The following is a 19594-nucleotide window of genomic DNA, read 5'->3' on the forward strand; positions in this document are numbered from 1 at the left end:
GAACTACATTTGAGATGCATGCTTAACCAAGTGCTAACAGCAGTAATAGCTAACGCTCATGTAATACTTATTACTGATAATGCATGAGAAAATGAAACAATTCTACAAAATAAAAATACTTCTTAAAATATCTCTTTTAGATGGATCGCTCACAAAGATCACAAATCCTCTAATGTGTTAATTAAACCTTGTTATCCCCTTCTCACCTTTGTCTATCACATCTAGGTGCCCACGAGGGGATATTAGACTTGGAAGTAGAAAAAATAATTCTTACCAAAGACCCTGAGCAGATAAAATCAGAATCCAGGGAAGAAAGATGCACAGAGAGGAATGAAGAACAGCATGCACTACACATGGATTACATTCTTGTAAACCATGAAGAAAATTCACCTCAGAAACCAGAGGTCTGTGAAGCGAGAGAAAACACAGCTGAATTAGAGGAGTCTCACACAGGTTCTGAAGAGCCTGCCTTCTTTAGTGACAGAAAAGACCATTCTGTCGAGAGAATGACTTCCAAAGACAAAAAGAGGTCATCTCCCGAAAGCCCTGGGCAAGAGCACAGTTGGATGGTCTTGGTCCATAATGGGGTTGGTGACCCATCGTCAGAAGGGGGTTCTTGTCAGCTGGAAGCCAGGGACCCAGGGTGGTGCGTCAAGGCTGTGGAGCCAGCCTCAGATCCCAACCTGGGCCAGGATTCCCACATACAAGTTCTGAGAGAAATGAAGACTCAAGAATCTTTAGCACCAGAGGAAGCCTCCAGTCTGGACAGCCAATCAAGGAAGACCAAGCACCGGGCCAGGGCTGGTCCGGATGTCTTTACGTTGCAGGCTGTCACCCAGGACAATGAGTGGGAAATGCTTTCACCACAGCCTTCTCAGAAAAATGTGATCCCTGGAACGGAAATGGAGGAAGAGACAGAGTTCCTTGAGCCCAGAACAAGGAAACCAAGACCAAATGGGTAAGCAAAAATCTAGATTTACTTTTTGCTGAAAACTGTTCCATTTAGAAACTGGGAAATGGTAAGAGGTTTCATCTAGGTTTCATCTAGGTTGTAAAGAATAACCTAGATGACTGGAGCTTTGCTTATATTAATTGCAAGGCATACAATTAGTAAAAGCAGTTTCTAGATCACCATAACTACAATGATGGTTTGTGTCCCTTTTCAGCCAAAATAATAATGACTCCAGTTACCATCCAGATTCTCAAAAATCATACTCCTGATCCCTTATTCCCACCTACTTAATACCTACTATTAATAATAAACAGGTAGTTGAAACTGGAAGGGGAGTGGCGAGGCACTAACATTTATGCAGCACCTATTCTGTATGCAACTGTTTGTACAGGTTACCTCACTTAATCCTCACAACAGCCCTGAGGTGGGATGTATTATTATCACTGCTTTACACATGCCTGGGGGGGGGGGGGGATGAACTTGAGAGGACTTGGGGCTCACAAAGATTCTACAACTTTTCTGTGGCCAAGTAAACAGAATGGATTTGATGAGTTTCAAAGCTTCTGCCTCCAACGCCTTACAGAAAAAGTGTTTCTATATAAGCCCCTTACTTACTAGTAGGAATCTTGGTGTAAGATGTTCATTCCCTAATTGGGAAAGAATTGGTTGAAAATTGGCAAACAACCATTAGTGACTCAATCATTCCCTCATTCCTCATTCACCGTCTGGTTTTGAGAATCCGTGGCCAGTGGGCATGTAGCAGACATCATCCTGTGCTCAAGCTTTCAGGCTTACTGAAATCCTTTAGGGTTATTCGTTTCTCTTCAGTTGCCATTGAAAAGCCCTCCTGCTTCCAGGGACAGAAGGGCATGCTCTGCAAAGGAACTCAGTAAAGGGGAAAGTCATGTTTCCTCTTAAACTGTGGTGGAGAAAAGATAACTCTTTTCTACTCATTTTGTGGGTATAAAGGACTATACACACTATGTACCCATACTGGGAGTCAAGAGAGCTGGCTTCCAGCCTGGCTCTATCATTAACTGGCTGTATATTTTAGGATTAACCCGGGTTTAAGTTTCCTCATCTGTAAACTGAGTGGATTGGGCAGAAGGATCTCAAGTCTTCCTTTGGTATTAAATTCTGTGAACTTAATTTGTGTCTAAAGAGGATGTGTCCAGGATAGCTTTGGAAGCCACAGATTACATTTCCTGATGAAAGGAATAGAACAAATAGAAAGGATAGCTGGTGTCTATCGACGGTAGTAGAGTCCCATAAAGAGTTAAAAAAACAACCAAAAAAGAGTATATCATATTTAAGTGAAGCTTCCTAAATCCATACATTCCCAGTTGGCCTCATCATTCCTTCTTCCCATCAAGCTCTTTCCTTCTGGAGAGACCCCAGATCCGCTATCAGAAAGAGAGTAGCAGATGGATCCCAGCAGCCCTGCTGGCATTGTTAGAGACGGAGCTACGAGCCAGGGTAGTCTTGAGTTGGCTGAGCTATTGTTTGGCTTCTTGTCTGCATTTTGCACATGCTCATAAAATCCAACAGATGACAGTGTTCAATTGTGACACTTATACCTTTTTTTCAATAAAATTTCTTGTTCATTCCCCTTGCAGTAATGAAACTTTTCTCACAATGGGGAGGGATGGGGTATGTCCAAACTTTCTCCCCTGGCACTTTTATTCTCTTTTGCACAAATAATTTACTCTGAATGTATTGGAAAGTGTTTCTCTGTGCAGGGCTCTTAGTTCGATTTTTTTTAGAGGATAAAGACTTGTCTAAAATAGTGGTTCTCCAAGTGGGATCCCCAGGCCAGTAACATCAGCATCACCTGGACACTTGTCTGAAATGCCCATTATCAGTCCTACCCCCAGACCTCCTGAATCACAAACTCCAAGATGAGACTCAGCATTCTGTGTTTTAACAAGCTCTCCAGGCGTCTCTGATGCATGGTAGTTTGAGGACCACCAGTCTAAAACATACTGCTAAGCCCTATAGGAATTGAAATTTTTATTAGGGAGTTAAAACATAAGTGAAAAGGTAGATAATATTTGCGGTAGAAGTTTGGGGTAAGACCAAATTAAATCAGAGTAGACCTTAATTCAATATGGTTGAAGTCCTTATAAGCACAGGAAGTTTGGACACAGTCAATTAGGAGAAGCCAGAGAAGGAAAGAGAGACTGTCATGTGACTGAGACAGAACTGCATCTATAAGCCAAGGAACCCAAGAATTGCCAGCAAACCAGCACCAGAATGCTACAGACTGCAGGAAAATGCATAGCCTGGCAATACCTTGATTTTGGGCTTCAAGCCTCCAAAACTGTAAGACAATAAATTCCGGTCATTTAAGCCCACCAGTGCATAACATTTGTCATAACAGTCCTGGCAAACTAAGACAATGGTGTAAAATTTAAATCAAGATACCTAATGACCAATGGAAGTTTAAATATAAGTAGCCTACTGATTAAGAGTGGTGTCAATGGACCAGGTACACTACTACCCACTTTGCATTTACAATTTGTCTGTACTGACTTGCTTTACATTGACAGCTACATGAGGTAAGTATTATACAAATGAGGATATTAATGTGCAGTAAGGTTAAATCAATAATCCAGGTTGCTCTCGATTATTGTTAGCAAATGGAGAAGATAGGCTTTGAATTTGAGCCACTCTGTGTTTAGAGTGTGTGTTTTTAATGCTAGTAAGTTGAGAAGGGAGCTGTCTGTTTAGAGTGGCTTTGTGGAGGAGGTACCAGGACTGATTTATCCATCAGGATAGGAGGCTCAAGACCCAGGGCCCACAATATTCTGAGGGACTAAAAGAAAGGCTTTAATTTTTTTTTTAAACAGAGAGGAAAATGAATCTAATTCATACTGGATCCATACCACCTGTATATCAATGCAGTCATAAAATATGATTTTTCATATTTTTATGAAGGAAGGAGCCTGTATTGGTTTCCCAGGGCTGCTATAACAAATTACCACAAACTGGGTGGCTTAAAACAACACAGATTTATTCTCTTCTAGTTCTTGAGGCTGGAAGTCTAAATCAAGGTGTTGGCAGGGCCGTGCTCTACCCAAAACCTCTAGCAGAGGATCCCTCCTTATCTCTTCCAGCTTCCAGTGGCCCCAGGTGTTTCTTGGCTGCTGGAGCATCACTGCAATCCCTGCCTCCATCTTCCCATGGCCATCTTTCCTCTGTGTCTGTGTGTCTGTGTTTCTTCTCCTCTTTTTATAAGTCCACCAGTCATATGTGATTAGGGGCCACCTGTGTGGCCTCATCTTAATGTGATTTTATCTGCAAAGACCCTTTTTCCAAATAAGGTCACAGTCTGAGTACAGGAGTTAGGATTTCAACATTCCTTTTTGGGGGGGACACAATTCAACCCATAACAGGGCCAATGATAGACCCACTAAAGTTCTCCTGGGGGCTAGAGAGGTACAATTAGAGATGAACATTAACAGAAAGTCATAATGTAGAAAGGCAAAGAGGAGGTAAGAGGCCAGCCAAGGTGGAGACATAAGATGGGAAATCATGGAAGCAGCAAGGTAATCACAGAGGCAATATGATAAGTAAGAAAGCCATATTTTCCAAACCAAACACCTGGAAACACCTTCCAACTCATAATCTAATGATAGAATAGAATATCCCAAATCTAGATCACCTTGGGAGAAAGAAAAAAGACATTTTCTTAAGAGATAGAAGTAGGCCCACAGTATATGCAATAACTAGTATGACATACTAGTTACAAGTCAGCTAACCCGCCCCCCCCACCCACCCCCAGGGTCACCCCCTAAGCTCCCCAACTGTTTGGAGTAAAGAAAGCCACATTTTTAAAACCTGAGAAAGCATCAGAAAGATGCCTTTTCACCCAGTACTTCATCTGTGACTCTTGTTAACAAAATGTGTTGCTGGGAAATAAGCTCTCTCCCTTGAGATTTGCAGCACTCTGTTCTGGTTCTATAGGGTGAGTCTTCCTAAAGGGTTTGGCCAACATCTTGGTAAATCTCCAATGAAGGACCCTGGAACACGGTATCGCGTACCAATTCCCTGAGACCATGACGGGTATTTCCCTTCTTTCCTACATGGTCACAGAGACTCTGCCTCACACAAACCTTTCCTGAGATGAAAAGCCATTTAAATATTTATTTTAAGGAAGGCATTGTTGGAAGAACATCTCTTGAAGAAAGGGGCGATTTAGTTATATTCAAAAACCTGAACTGAATGCTAGGCTAGCATTACCACTAACATTTTCAAACTCACCATCTGAATTACACAAAAATTTGACAATTGATTTCTAAATATATTGTGATATTCAAATATATAGATGTGGGGCAAGGAAATTGCTGTGCAGGGTGATGAGAAAACTCCTGATAATGCTTCTGCAAGTTTTGGGAGATATTAGCAGAGAGAGGAGGTAAGAGTGTTGGGATGGGGTGGGGAACAGGGAAGATGGCATCCTTGTCACATGTACATTTTTTTTTTTTTACCATCACCACCATCAATTACCAAAACTTTTCCCTTGTTTCAAATAGAAACTCTGTACCTTTTAAGCCTTGGCTCTCTGTTCCCTATCCCCAGCTCATCCCCGGGTAACCTATATTCTAGATTCTGACTCTATTAAATTACTTATGCTAATTATTTCATATCAATATTTGCCTTTTTATATCATGCTTATTTCACTCAGTGTGTTTTCTTCAAGGTTCATCCATGTTGTCACATTTCAGTTTGCCAAAGGGTTGCCAATGCAATGTACCAGAAATGGGTTGGCTTTTACAAAGGGGATTTATTTGGGATAAAACCTTACGGTTCCAAAACCGTGAAATGTCCATATCAAGGCACCATCAGAGGTGCTTTCTCACCAAAATCAGCTACTGTTTATCCTGGCGTGTTGCCATGTGGTGAAGCAAGATGGCTGCCGGTCTCTGCTGAGGTCTCTTCCTTCCCCTCCAGAATCTCTCGTCTCACATGCAGGATCAAATATGGTGGCTTCCTTTGTGTGTGTGTGTGTGTGTGTGTGTGTGTCTCTGTCTCTCTCTCTCTCTATTTGTATCAGATCCAGCAAGAGGATGGAGACTCAACCTGGGTCACGTCTCACAGCAAAAGGGTCTCACTCCTCGGTAATGGATTAGTTTACATAATCTTTCTCTTTTGGGGATTCATAAAAGAATTTCAAACTGTCTCATCACATGTATCAGAGCTTCATTCCTTTGTACAGCTGAATAATATTACATTGTGTGTACAGACCACATTTTATTTATTCGTCAGTTGGTGGACACTTGGGTTGTTTCCATCTTGGGGGAATTCTGAATAATGCCACTATAAACATCAGTATGCAAATATCTGTCTGAGTCCCTACTTTAAATCGCCTTGAGTATTTACCTAGAAGTGGAGTTGCCAGGTCATATGTAATTCTATATTTAAGTTTCTGAAGACTGCCAAACAGTTTTCCACAGGGACTGTAGCATTTTACATTTCCACCAACAATGAATGAGTATTCCTATTCCTCCACAACCTTTCCAACACTTGTAATTTCCTGTTTTTTTAAAATAGTAGTCATTCTAGTGGGTGTGAAAACCTATCTCATTGTGGCTTTGGTTTGCATTTCCCTAATGCAATGGCTAATGATGTTGAGCAGGTCGCACGGAAGTAATTTTAAAACAGTATTTAAAAGTATCCTGACTTGCGTATTTGTCATAGCTCCTGCTATAGCCTGTTTCTAGCTCTGTGAGGTTTGTAATTCAGTATCCCCTAAAATAAAAATGACCTTCAGACACAGTACATTTCATATTCCATGTGACCTGTTTCAATGGTGATCTCTGAGTTTTCTTTCTTTGGAAATTAAGAACCATTGGACTTTTTTTTTTGTCTGTATTAGTCAGAGTTCTCTAGGCAAACAGAACCAACAGATGAAATCTGTAAATAGTAAGAGATTTTATAAAATTCTCTCATGCACCTGTGGGGATGCACAATTCCAAATTCCACAGGGCAGGCTGCCAACCAGGGGCTCCGATGAAGGTCCCTGATGAGTTCCCAGGAGACACTGTCTGTCTGAAGTGAAGATGGAAATTCTTTCTCTGAATGCTGAAGTCACTTCACCTTTTAAGACCTTCAGCTGATTGAATAAGATGTCACTCATTGCTGATGGCAATCTTCTTAATTTATTGTAGATGTAATCAGCCATCTATGCAATCAACTCACTGATGATTAAAGTCCATGAAATGTCCTTGTATTACAATTAGCCCAGTGCTTGCATAACCAAAGAGCTGGGCACCATTACCTGGCCAAATTGACACATCAGCCTAAGCATCACACTGTCCAATATGAGTAACACTACAAAATCTGTTTTTCGTGAGACCTTCTGAAACCAGACTTTTTCTGTTTGTGACTTATGGTTTGGGAGTTGATACATTGGGTCGTTCATGCTTATGGATGGTAAAAATGAGAGGCAGGTAAAGAAATAGTCTATAGGCTCTGTCAATTTGGGGTAATCGTGTATTTGGGAGCTCTGAGACAAAAGGGCTGTTTGAGTACAGACTGACTTTCTCTAGTTCTTGTTGTTGTTTTTTTCCTCTCCCCTCCTCAGCACCCCCCTCCAAGTTGTCTGCTCTCTGTGTCCATTCGCTGTGTGTTCTGAGTCCACTTGCATTTTTCTTGTTAGCAGAACCAGAAATCTGTGTCTCTCTTTGTTGTGTCATCTTGCTGTGTCAGCTCTCCATGTGTGCAGAGCCACTCCTGGGCAGGCTGCACTTTTTATATGCTGGGCAGCTCTCCTTCCGGGGCTCACTCCTTGAGCGTGGGGCTCCCCTATGTGGGGGACACCCCTGCATGGCAGGGCACTCCTTACGTGCCATGGGCCAGCTCCACACGGGTCAGGAGGCCCTGGGTTTGAACCACGGACCTCCCATGTGGTAGACAGACGCTCTAACCACTGGGCCAAGTCCACTTCCCAGTTGTTGCTGCTTTATAGGCTCTACCTCATGGTCTCAGCACTGGAACTTCCTCAGAGGGAGGCTGATAGTCTATAAATTACAGTTTTCCCTAGTTTATTCACTGTTTTTTGGTTTTGCCCTAAACCAAACCTGGAACACCAATGCTGGCACTGGTGCCATGGTAATGTATTTTTGTAATTCTATTTGGTCATTGGTATATTATGTTTAATTAGTTGATAGTAATAATCAAATATCTTTAGAAGTCTTTTAAATTTGCACTTAAATAATTCAGGACTTAATCTCTCTTTTTCTTTGGTGTTCCCCCACCTCTGTCCTACCCAGGGCAAGCATTTAATAAGTGCTTACTGATAGACAAATAAAATATTTTCTTTGGTCTATCCAAATTCCATTTCACAGAGGGCAAATTTTGTTATCCCCATTTCACAGATGAGCTGCTTAATGTCATCCACAAATGAGGCAGTGGTGAAGTTGGGGCTTGAACTTAAAAGTCATCTCACTTCTAGTCCAGTGCTTATCAACAAATCCCAGCTGTCAATACAATCTTTTTTCCTGAATTTCTCCTATAGAATAAGCTATTCATTCCTATGCTACCATTATAAAGTACATAAAGCCAAAGTTCCCAATGAGATATTTTGAAATAACTGGGCCAGAATTCTACCTTTCACTCTTCATACTATCCTGTGATGCATTAGTTCTGGTGATGCCTGAAGACAAATGTCCCACCACAGCAAATTCATGAGAGCTACTGTTGTATCAGTGATTTCTCCCCATCTATGGTATGTGGGGTCAGCATGAGTGGCCAGAGGCCAGAGGGAGGCAAGAGAATCAAAGCCCTTCCATTTCATTTACGTTCTCTAAAAATTCATAAATGTGGTGTTTTGTGGCGAGAGATTTTTTTAGCAAGAGTAAGCAATGGGTGCCAAGAGGAGACTGTACAACACAGCTGTCACATGGGTGGGACTCCCGTGGAGCGATCCATTTGTGTTGTGTTGGCTTCTAGTTTGAGGAAAAATGCAAGGTGTCTCTCCTTCTGGAAATGCTAAATGTCAAAACTTGTGGCATCATTTAGTTCAAAAAAACAAAAGACCTTCGTAAAATTTTATGGTATTTGAGGAGGACAAGGAGTCGTCATAGCTTTTGGAAGCAGGATGCATTCCTGTATCCATCAGGGACCCAGCAGGAAAGAGATGGCACATTCAAATAGGATCATTTGAGGAGTATTTAGTAAAGTGGTTATTGACAAAGATGAAGGCAAAATGTGAGGAATCCTCAAGGAATAGCGCAGTGATCCAGGAATAGTAACAGACTAGCTCTTATTATTCCTCAGCCACAGGGGCGTGGGCAGGGATTGATCCACAGAAGCCAGAAAGAGACATTCCTGTAGAAGGACTCACATAAGAAGAGGGTGACCTTTGGTTGAGAGACACAGCCAGCCTGAGGCTTCCCCACAGGGAGGTGAGTACAGATTCTACCTCCCTCAGGCCTCTCACTAGGGCTCCTCATCCATCAAAGCCAAATGGAATCCTGAAGGTGAGGGAGGCTGCAGAGAACAAAAGTGGAGAAACCAGGAGAGCAGATCTGTAGAGGCAAAGTCCCATAGACTATCTCAAAATATTGAAAACCAGGATTTGTGGAGGCTTGAATAAAAAATATGCAATGCTTATACGTCTTTATATGAAAAATCAGCCTGGGATTAAGCCCAAATAGCAGAGAACTATGTACATTTGCTCTAGTGCAGAGATACTATAGCGTTTCTTTATCCGGTATTGTTTGTGGTTTGTGCCATCGACTTTCCTTGATGGAAAACTTTAGTTCCGTCCTGTGAAATTCACCTCTATGACAAAGATGTTTCTGAGAACATTAGTTTCTGACCAGAATACCTGTGCTCTCTTGAGCAACTCCAATCTCCATCTTGACCATCAGTGAAGGAATGTGATTTCCTTTAATTAATAATATTTGTGTAATTGATCATCCTTATCGTTTTGAGTTGGCTGCTTGGAAGCTTACATGTTGCAATCAAATTTGTCACTCACAAGTAACAAATGTGTAGAATTCTGTAATATGTATTTATGATTTGGGCCAAGTCCTAACTCTCTTGGGGCCCTGCCCTTTTTCTCTCCAGCCCTTTCTAGGTCATGTGATGGTGAAGAATTTTAAGTATCTCCCAAAGTTGCCTTAAAGTAGGGGTATAAATAAATGCACATATCTTCATAGGACTGCTCCTTCGTAGTGGCTGCATTTTTTTTCTTGCTTCTTTGCCCTTATCTCAGCATCCTCTTTTAATTCCTTGCTCCCTCATCCAATTTACTGCATACCGAAATCCTACTTTTCATTTAAGACTCAGATCAAATGCTTCTTCTTTCCTAAAACATTCTCCAGTATTTTCAAACAGAAGGAATCTCTCCCTACACTTCGTACCTCTTTTGTGGCCCTTCTCACATTCTGCCTTGTATTTATTAGAGACTCTGTCTTACCTGAATATGGGCCACTGGAGGGCTGTGATTATGTCTTACACATCTTTGCATCCCACACTGCCTTAAACAACATTTATACTCATCAAGGTGCTACTGGAAGTCAAATATAAATTGAAGTTATTCAGATGTGTGAATCTTGGACATTTTAGTGGAGTATCTAATGCGCTTCTGTGTCATCAGTCCCCAGGATCACCCTCCGGTCCAATGAGTCACAGAAAGACTCACAGAAGGCAGGAAAACTGTTATACTGATGGTTAGTTTATGACAATGAAAGGATACTAATTAAAATCAGCATTGAGAAAAGGCCCATAGGGAGGAAGGTCTAGGAGAGACCAGGTACGAGCTTCCAGTTGTCCTTTCCCTCTCTGGACAGTGCTTAATCCTCTCAGCAGCAATGTGTGACAACCCAGGAAGCCCACCAGAGCACTGGTGTCCAGGCTTTTTATCGAGGTCAGCCAGGTGACCGTGACTGATCTTAGTAACTCAGTCTCCAGCCCCTCCAGAGGTCAAACCCATACAGTGTGGTCAGAGGCCTCCACCAGGAATCGCATCATTAGCATAAACTATCTGGCCTGGCCCTATGCCTCAGGTATAAAAAAACACTCTTATCAAGGCAGAACTTTCCAAGGGCTTAGAGGTTATCTTCCAAGAGCTGGTAGAGGGTCAGTCCTTTCTTTAGACTTTGCAGGATTTGAGCATCCCAAGCCTGCTGGGTTAACCCCTTACTGCACACCTTCCATCATGGAGAATCATTTAGATGTTAGCAAATGAGACTTGTCTCTAATTTTCCCTCATTATAGAGGTCTCATCTGGTTTGTGTATCAAAGTTATATTGGCACTGTAAAACAAGTTAGGAAACATCCCATCTTTTTTTTTTTTCATTCTTTATAATAATTTGTATAATCTAAGGGGGTCATATAATACACATGAGGGTTAGGTAACAGTCATTTATAAATTGTCTGGCTTGTTGCTTTTTCAGAGGGATAGATTTTTTTTTACTACAAATTTGATTTCTTTAATGATTGCTAGTCTATTCAGGTTTTCTAAGTCTTTTTTAGGCAAATTTCCTAGTTTATATTTGTCCAGAAAGTTGTTTCAGGAAAGTCTTGAACATTTTTAGAATAAAATTCACGTAGTCTCATTTTTTCAATCTCTGCTATATCTGTAGTTATGTCATCCTTTTTTTTTGTTCCTTACATTATTTCTTTTCTCTTTTTTCTTTATTCAATCATCAGAGAACTATTTAGTTTTTTCTAATAACATTTGGTTTTGATGATTTTTTTCTGTTATTTCCTTGTTTACATTTCTGCTTTCATTTTTTACATTTTTATTTGTTTACATTTCTGCTTTCATCTGTTTTTTGTTTTGTTTTGTTTTTTTCCCCTGATACTAATTGCTACACTGACTTTCCTCTTGTCAGTATTTGCCATGTTCTATTTATCTTAAGGATTCTTGCTTTGGCCTCTGAGCACCAATCACGATTTACTTCTACCAACATCTCCATAGGAAGGCCTTGTTACTGACTGTGCAGCTACTGCTATGTGCTAATTCCAGTTCAAGAGGGAAATGAGAGGCCGGGATTTGTCAAACCTGGATCTTTCATCTAACCATATTGGAGGTGGCCCCTGGACCCCAGTTTCTTTCCTATAGGCTCTCAGTCCACCTCATACTCTATCCAGCCAACCTTATGTCTCTATGTCAACCAGTTCCTTCTTACATCTTTGCTCATTCAGACCATGCTCTCCATCATCCCTTGGTCTTGCATGCCAGAATCATTTCCAATGTAGGGATTTACTGCCAGCTGTCCCCTCTGTCTGGAATGTTCTTGGCATGGCTGACTTGTTCACATCACTCATGGCTCCCAGAGAGACCTTCTCTGACTCTTCCATATAGAGTATCCCCCCACTGTACCCTAAGGTGACTCTAGCAATGTGGTTCAGCCGGGGACAATTTTGCCTCCCAGGGAACATTTAGCAAAGTCTGGAGACATTTTTCGTTGTCACAATTGGAGTGGGTACTATTGGCTTCTGGTGGGTAGAGCCCAGCAATGCTGTTAAACATCCTACAGTGCCCCCCCACACACACACACACACAAGAGAGGATTATCCAGCCCCAAATGTCTTCAGTGCCATGATCGAGGTAGTGCCCTGCTCTTATCCCACTGCCCTGCTTTATTTTCTTCCTACCACTTTTTTCCTATCTGAAAAGATCTTATATTTACGTGTTTAATTGACTTTTTTGTTGTATCTGTCTTGTGGGGCTTAGAATGGTATTTGCCACATATTAGTCACGCCATAAATAAACTTGATCGAATGAATGGAAAATAAAGTGATATTTGCCCAACACAATTTGCTTTTAATGAAGGTATAATGATTACTGTTGTTTACTGCTCCCTGTCTGTGGGAGATGTGCTAGATTTAGTTTGGAAGCAATAGCCCTCTCTTTTTTCTAATGTTGCAAAATCCATCTTTTCCCTTCTTTTGAAATTTGAGGCTAGAAATTACCTATTTTTAGCATCCCCTTCTTTTTTTTTTTTTTTGTATTTATATAGTTTTTTATTCCACAAAAGGTGAATGACAGAACTCATCATAAATTAACTGTAACCTAAAAGGTAAATTTTTTGAATACCTGGGATTTCTAAGACAGTTCACCTCAAATTACAACTGGATAAAATAAGGGTGCCAAATGATATTTTTAGGGTATTATCATTTCCTCATTTACTCTCCTTATTTATATGCATAGATATATATGTGAATTTGTGTATGTATATAAATATATATAGTTGCAGTTTATTATATAAATTTGATCATGCTTTTAATGGTATTTCTTAAGCATCCAAACAAGTGGGTTTTTTTAATCATAGCTTTTTTTGTTTTTTTTGGTCTTTATTCATTTTTTTAAAATATTACATTCAAAAAATATGAGGTCCCCATATACCCTCCCACCCCCCTCACTCCAGTACTCCCCCCATAGCAACATTCTCCTCCATCATCATGACACATTCATTGCATTTGGTGAACACATCTCTGAGCATCGCTGTACATCATGGTCAATGGTCCACATCATAGCCCACACTCTCCCACGTTCCATCCAGTGGGCCATCGGAGGACCTACAATGTCCGGTAATTGTCCCTGCAGCACCACCCAGGACAACTCCAAGTCCCGAAAACACCTCCACATCTCATCTCTTCCTTCCATTCCCCACACCCAGCAGCCACCATGGCCACTTTCTCCACACCAATGCCACATTTTCTTCGATTACTAACCACAGTAGTTCATGAATAGAATATCAGTAAGTCCACTCTAATCCATACTCTATTCCTCCATCCTGTGGACCTTAGAATGGTTGTGTCCACTCCACATCTATTTCAAGAGGGGGCTTAGATTCCACATGGATGCTGGGTGCAATCCTCCTGCTTTCAGTTGTAGGCACTCTTGGCTCCATGGTGTGGTGGTTGACTTCTTCAACTCCATGTTAGCTGAATGTAACCAATAAACCAGAGTGTAGGCGCTGAAGTCTGTTGAGGCTCAAGGCCTGGCTATCATATGGTCAGTCCAGAGATTCAGATCCCCTGGTTATATATTAAACCCCAGCACCAACTACAATTCTGGTAAAGTAACAGGAAAGGCTTGTGAAAAGAGATCACATCTGAGTCTAGCTCCATCACACAGAAACACCAACTCCAAAGAAGGGCCAATTGACATGGCACTGAACTCCATCTGCCATGGCCATAGAACCTGTGGGTCTCTGTAGCCCTCAGAAGAACCAATACCTGGGGTTGTATCTACTTTATCTGTCTCTGGGACTATGCTCAGGTATGCATAAGGGCAACCCCTCTGATAACCTCCTGGCTCTTTTTTAGAGACTCATAGCCATATAAACTCATTTGTCCTTTCCATTTCCCCCTTGATTTAGGTCAAAAAGCATTTTTTAACTCCTGTTATTATATGTAGACAGAGATATTCTGCTGGTCCAAGTTGAACCTTTTATTCAAGGTCATTTTCTAGTTACATCATCAGCTGGTACTTGGTAGTAGTCCCTCGGCGTCCTTTCCTTTTTTTCATCACAATTCCTCCAATATTCTCATAGCCTCTCATTTTTCATAGAATGTTATCCAGTTCGCTTAACCTCATGGAGAAAAATAGGTATATCTGTTCAATTTTTATTCTTGGCCATCCGTTGCCTGCACCACAGATATTCTATGCTTTTCACTTTGAATGTCCTTTTCCTTGCCAGAGAAGCAAGATTGTTCTACTTACTTAGTCATCTGTTCCAACATCAACTCCAGCAGCAGTTGACAGTATATAATTTTCAAGGACTTTATTATTTCATTTTTTAACCTCAGTTCATTAAAAATATAATTTGAACATTTGAGACAATCAGGGCATAACTTGAACTCCCACTGGAGAGCTGCACTTCTATCACATCCTTTTTAGCAATACAATGTGGGATGCTACTTATTGTATTCAGGCAATAATTCTTATTTTTTGAAATAATTGTAACTGCCACAGTATAATGAATAAAATAACCGATTTCCTCAAGTGCTTGGCTGTCTCCAGGTTAGGACTATTTTTCCCTGGCACAATCTGGAAAAGTATCCTACATGATAACATGAAAATATCATTGTTGATAACCGATATCCATGTTACCCCCATTTAATGAAGTCTTAAAAATGTTAAAGATTTCTATGATTGGCCTGATGACTTAATCCTTTCCATGTCAACTACTGATTTTTCAAACAGATGCTATTATTTAAAACTGGTTTAGTGAGAGTATCTGTTCTACCTACAACCTAACTCCTTTCTGCAGCCTTCAACTGCTGCCTATTGGACCTGGGGAGGGAAAGACCCTTTTAATAAGCCAGCATTTCACAAAAAACAAGATCCCCACTGTTCAGCCTTCACCCTGGGCAGACACATTCCTGGGAAGCAACCAGCTCTGAACACATCTATTCTGCCTGACAATGTCTGATTTTTCTTGGCTTTGGGAAATTCACCCACACTTTTGCTGAACTTCTTTTTTTTTTTTTTTAATTTATTTCTCTCCTCCTTCCCCTCTCCCAGCTGTCTGCTCTCTGTGTCCTTTTGTTGTATGTTCTTCTGTGACTGCTTCTATTCTTATCAGTGGCACCGGGAATCTGTCTTTCTTTTTGTTGTGTCATCGTGTTGTGTCAGCTCTCCGTGTGTGCAGCGCCATTCTTGGGCAGGCTGCACTTTCTTTCACGCTGGGTGCCTCTCCTTACAGGGCACCCAGGACGCACTCCTTGCGCGTGGGGCTCCCCCACACGGGGGACACCCCTGCATGGCAGGGCACTCGTTGTGCACATCAGCAGTGCGCATGGGCCAGCTCCACACGGGTCAGGAGGCCTGGGGTTTGAACCGTGGACCTCCCATGTGGTAGGCGGATGCCCTAACCACTGGGCCAAGTCTGCTTCCCTACTTTGGTTGAGCTTCTGCTGGCCAGATCAGCGAACCTTTAAAGTCATACTCCCTGAATGACCCTAGGCCTAGTCTCTTTTATTGCTGAAATATGTATGGCAGATGACAAATTATTTCATAATCGCTCATAATTCATAATAATTCTATATATCTTTAGTCTAAAGATATAACAGTTTGCTCCTCCTTTTCTGCTTTTCCCACTGTCTTTCTCCCACCCCCAGTGGTTACCTGGGAGGCCACTTAATGCTGTCATTTTAGATTAGGAACAAATATTTCCTCAGCACTTACCAAGGCCAGGTCCTATGCTAAGTATTCACTTCCCCATTTCATTAGAGGCCAATCAGTTGGGCATTACATAAACTGCCCTATCTCCCCATTGTAGCCTAGCCAGCGCCCCCCACCCCCCAAAAAGAAAATGATCGTGTAACATGAGATTTCCAGCAATCTGATTCTGGAGATGGTGCCCTGTAGACATTTTTCATATTGATCTCTTGCCTGGTTTTGACCAGAAGTACTTGTCTGGTTTGTATGACAAAATATGTTTTTCCTTTGAAGATTATATACATGAATATATGCCTTTCTATCATGTAAACTTTCCATTAATATTTCATGTGCCTTCACCGTGTCAAATATTTCTGCTGGCTTTTAAGAATTAATAATAGTATAGGAGCTAACATTTATGGCAGGCTTATTTTCCCCAGACTCTCTGCTAAGATCTCTATGTATACAATCTTACAACTTCCAGTAGCATTATTAATACTGTCCACTTTATAGATGAGCAATCTGAGGCAAGAGGGATTGGGTAACTGGTCCAAACTTCCTAAAAAGTGAGGGAAGTCACTTGCAAACCCAGGCCTCTGATTCCAGGGTCCACATTAGCCACCATGGTCTGAAGATCTTGGGCAAACATTCTACATTTCTCTAAACCTCCCACTGGACTTCTTTATGCTTCCACAGTCTAGAATTTATTATGGTTCTAAAAAGTTTTTACATGAAAATAACTACACTGCTATTATGTTCCGTGCAACTACAAGATTTTTTTTAAGGAGGTTTTGGGGAGGTGGAATAAATTCCTTATAACTTGTGCTTTGAGCCCATTCATATCCCATTCACTCAGGAACAGGAATGTCAGCAGTTTTTCTGAACAGACATAAAAATCAAGGGGCATTTCTGACCCACCCCACAACCCTCATGAGACTCGGCACAGCACCAGCGTCCGTCCCCAGCAGGAGCGGCTGTGATGACTGGTACCCCTGGGCGGTCTGGGAGGCAGGTGATCATCCTTATTTAGATGTGCCAGTGATCACGTGGCCAGAAAATGGAGGCGAATCTGTATTTCCAGTTAACTGCTCCTGAAGGGAGATGCTGAGGAGCTGTAACGGAGCATCCTTCTTGCCCCGCTCTTAGCGAGCCTCCTCTCAGCCTCAGAAGGTAGGTGGGTCCTGGTGCGTCCTGGAGGGGCTGGGGGAGGGGAGACGGCTTGCTGTGGAGATTGTTGTTCTGGCAGATTAGTCTCGCGCTGCTGGGAAGTTGGAGGGGGAGAGGGGAGCGATGAGAGGATGCCGAGCGCTGCCCAGCCCCTTGCAACTGACAGCTGGCAGCTGCATTTCATTCTGTATCAAGTCATACGGGAAGGGCCGGTGGTCCTTTCTGTTAGTGCCCCCACCGCCGCCCCTTGCTGATCAGGTAATTAGGGAACGCACGCTCTGCACAGCTAGCCACATCCCTGTAACCGTTTGTGTTCCTTATGCCTGTGAGGAAGGTGGAGAGAGGAAATCAAGGGAAGTGACTGTGTTGAAACTATTTAGGACTATTCTCTAACGAATATTATAATGTCTATCTGGATTATTTGACAAGCAGAGCCATCCTGGTAGAGGGGTATTTTTATTTTTTGTATTATTCCTCATAGCCAGTACCGTACCCTTGTCTTTTTTCCTAATGAGGCTAGCGACCTTTAAATATTACCTATGTTCTAAGCTGCAGAGATAGGTTATCCTCAAAACTGGGCTTATGGTGTTCTTCGTTGCCTTTACAAAATCAAACCAATACTCAAAGAATATCAATATTCCACCGAGAAGCTAAATTACATGGAGAACCTAAAAAATTATCACCTGGCCAATTCAACCAAGAAATACATAGGTTATTAAATTCCTGGGTGAAAACTAAAAATCAAAACTAGACTTCTATCTGGCAAGAGTGATTTAAGTATGATTCTGCCTGAGATTTAGGGGAGTGACAAAATCTCTAACCGCCCCCCCCCTTCTTTTATATGAACTCTTGGCTTCAATTTTACAATCTTTCTCCTGTGTGAATTTAAAGCTTCTAGGCCCATGTCCAGTCAGATGCCTGCCCCAAGCCCTTCTGACAGAGAAAAATGGGAGCTGCTGCTGAGTCTATTTTGCAATGCTCATTTGCCAAAGGTTTCTGAAAATCATAATTTATAATATGCATAGAATACTAACATCTGAAATAATTAGATTGAAATGCCTGGTGATCAAAAAAAGGGCCCGTTGGGGAGCGGGTGTAGCTCGGTGGTTGAGCGCCTGCTTCCCATGTACAAGGCCCTGGGTTCAATCCCCAGTACCGCCTATAAAAAGGGGGATGGGTGGGGCATGAAATTTCTCTTGAGAAGAGAGACACTTCTTATCTGGGAGGGATAAACTGCCTTTATTGAAATGTCTCTGTTAGTGAATTAAACATATTCAGGATAGTGAAAGCTCTGTATTTTTAAATTGCTTGGACCCTGCCCTGTAACTCAAAGAAAAATAAAGAACAAGTGAGACTGTTGTCGTTCACAGTCAGCAGCCCAAGGAGATTTCGTTTTATAAGGCAAAGTTACCGTTGATGTCCTAAATAAGGCCTAATGCTGCCTTAGCACTTAATGGTAATGAGCCGGATTCTCCTCCCAATAAACAAGAAGTCAAATTAACTTTTTTCAAAGAATTTGGGCACCCTTTGGTACATCCCAGTGAATTTCCATTTATTTCTTGAGTGTCTCTATACTCTTGAAAGGATTCATATCTTATTAAAAGATTCCAGTAATTTCTTGATCATTATACTTTATACAAGGTATGGGATTTGCACATAGGTTCAAGTACTCAATGATTAAGAAGGGAAAACTTGGTTTCACCTACAGCAAATAAAAGCTGATGTTTTTTTTCCTTCTTAAATGGCCCAAAATTATTTGCCCTTTGTTTAGCATGCCCACATTTTACAGACAGAGGCTCTACATTAACCAAGTTCCTGCTAGAGTACTATTTGTATTTGGGGTAGTTTTTCAATCCCTTACCAATTCCACTTAATTGTTCAGTTGGGGAGAAATGGAAAGGGAGAGAGAAGGGACAAAGAGAAAAGTAGGAAAGGACCGATTCTGTCCCTGGTATCCCGTCTGCATTAGAGTTGACAAGGAGCAGTTTGGATCTGGCTCTTTCTGGATAAATACTGGCAGGATGTACTAGTGGATCAGTGCCAAGATGGGCATAGCAGAACAGAGAGGAGAGGATGCTTCCTGTGTCAGCACCAGTTCCCATTTGAGGGTTCTGTCAAGCCATTTGCCTGCTCTTTTTTGATAGTCGCCCATTTCTCTGTATTGTTCTTGCATCCTGAGTTTCACCTGCTAAAGTAATGGAAGCTAAAATAAATCGTAGAATTCATTTAGATTGAGTTCTTCAGTTTACAGGCAAAAAAATGAGCCCTAGTTAGAGTGAGTGGCTGACTTAAGATCACACAGTCAGGGGCAGAGCTGTAGTAAAACTCATGAAACTCAGGTGTTCAGC

At 41.6% G+C, this 19594-nt stretch overlaps 1 protein-coding gene across 9 annotated transcripts in view; it reads left to right on the forward strand.

The window, feature by feature from the left end:
• PRUNE2 (prune homolog 2 with BCH domain) overlaps positions 1-19594 on the forward strand; it is a 321035-nt gene that overhangs the window by 217001 nt on the left and 84440 nt on the right. For all 9 annotated transcript variants that reach the window (XR_011649380.1, XR_011649381.1, XM_058301632.1 and 6 more), the window contains exon 9: positions 226-958. Coding sequence is in view for 7 of the 9 variants with exons in the window: in XM_058301632.1 (XP_058157615.1) it covers positions 226-958 (733 nt within the window). In the remaining 2 variants the exon portion in view is untranslated. The remainder of the gene's footprint in view (positions 1-225; positions 959-19594) is intronic.

This window comes from Dasypus novemcinctus, chromosome 8, assembly GCF_030445035.2.
Source record: "Dasypus novemcinctus isolate mDasNov1 chromosome 8, mDasNov1.1.hap2, whole genome shotgun sequence".
Taxonomy (NCBI): Eukaryota; Metazoa; Chordata; class Mammalia; order Cingulata; family Dasypodidae; genus Dasypus; species Dasypus novemcinctus.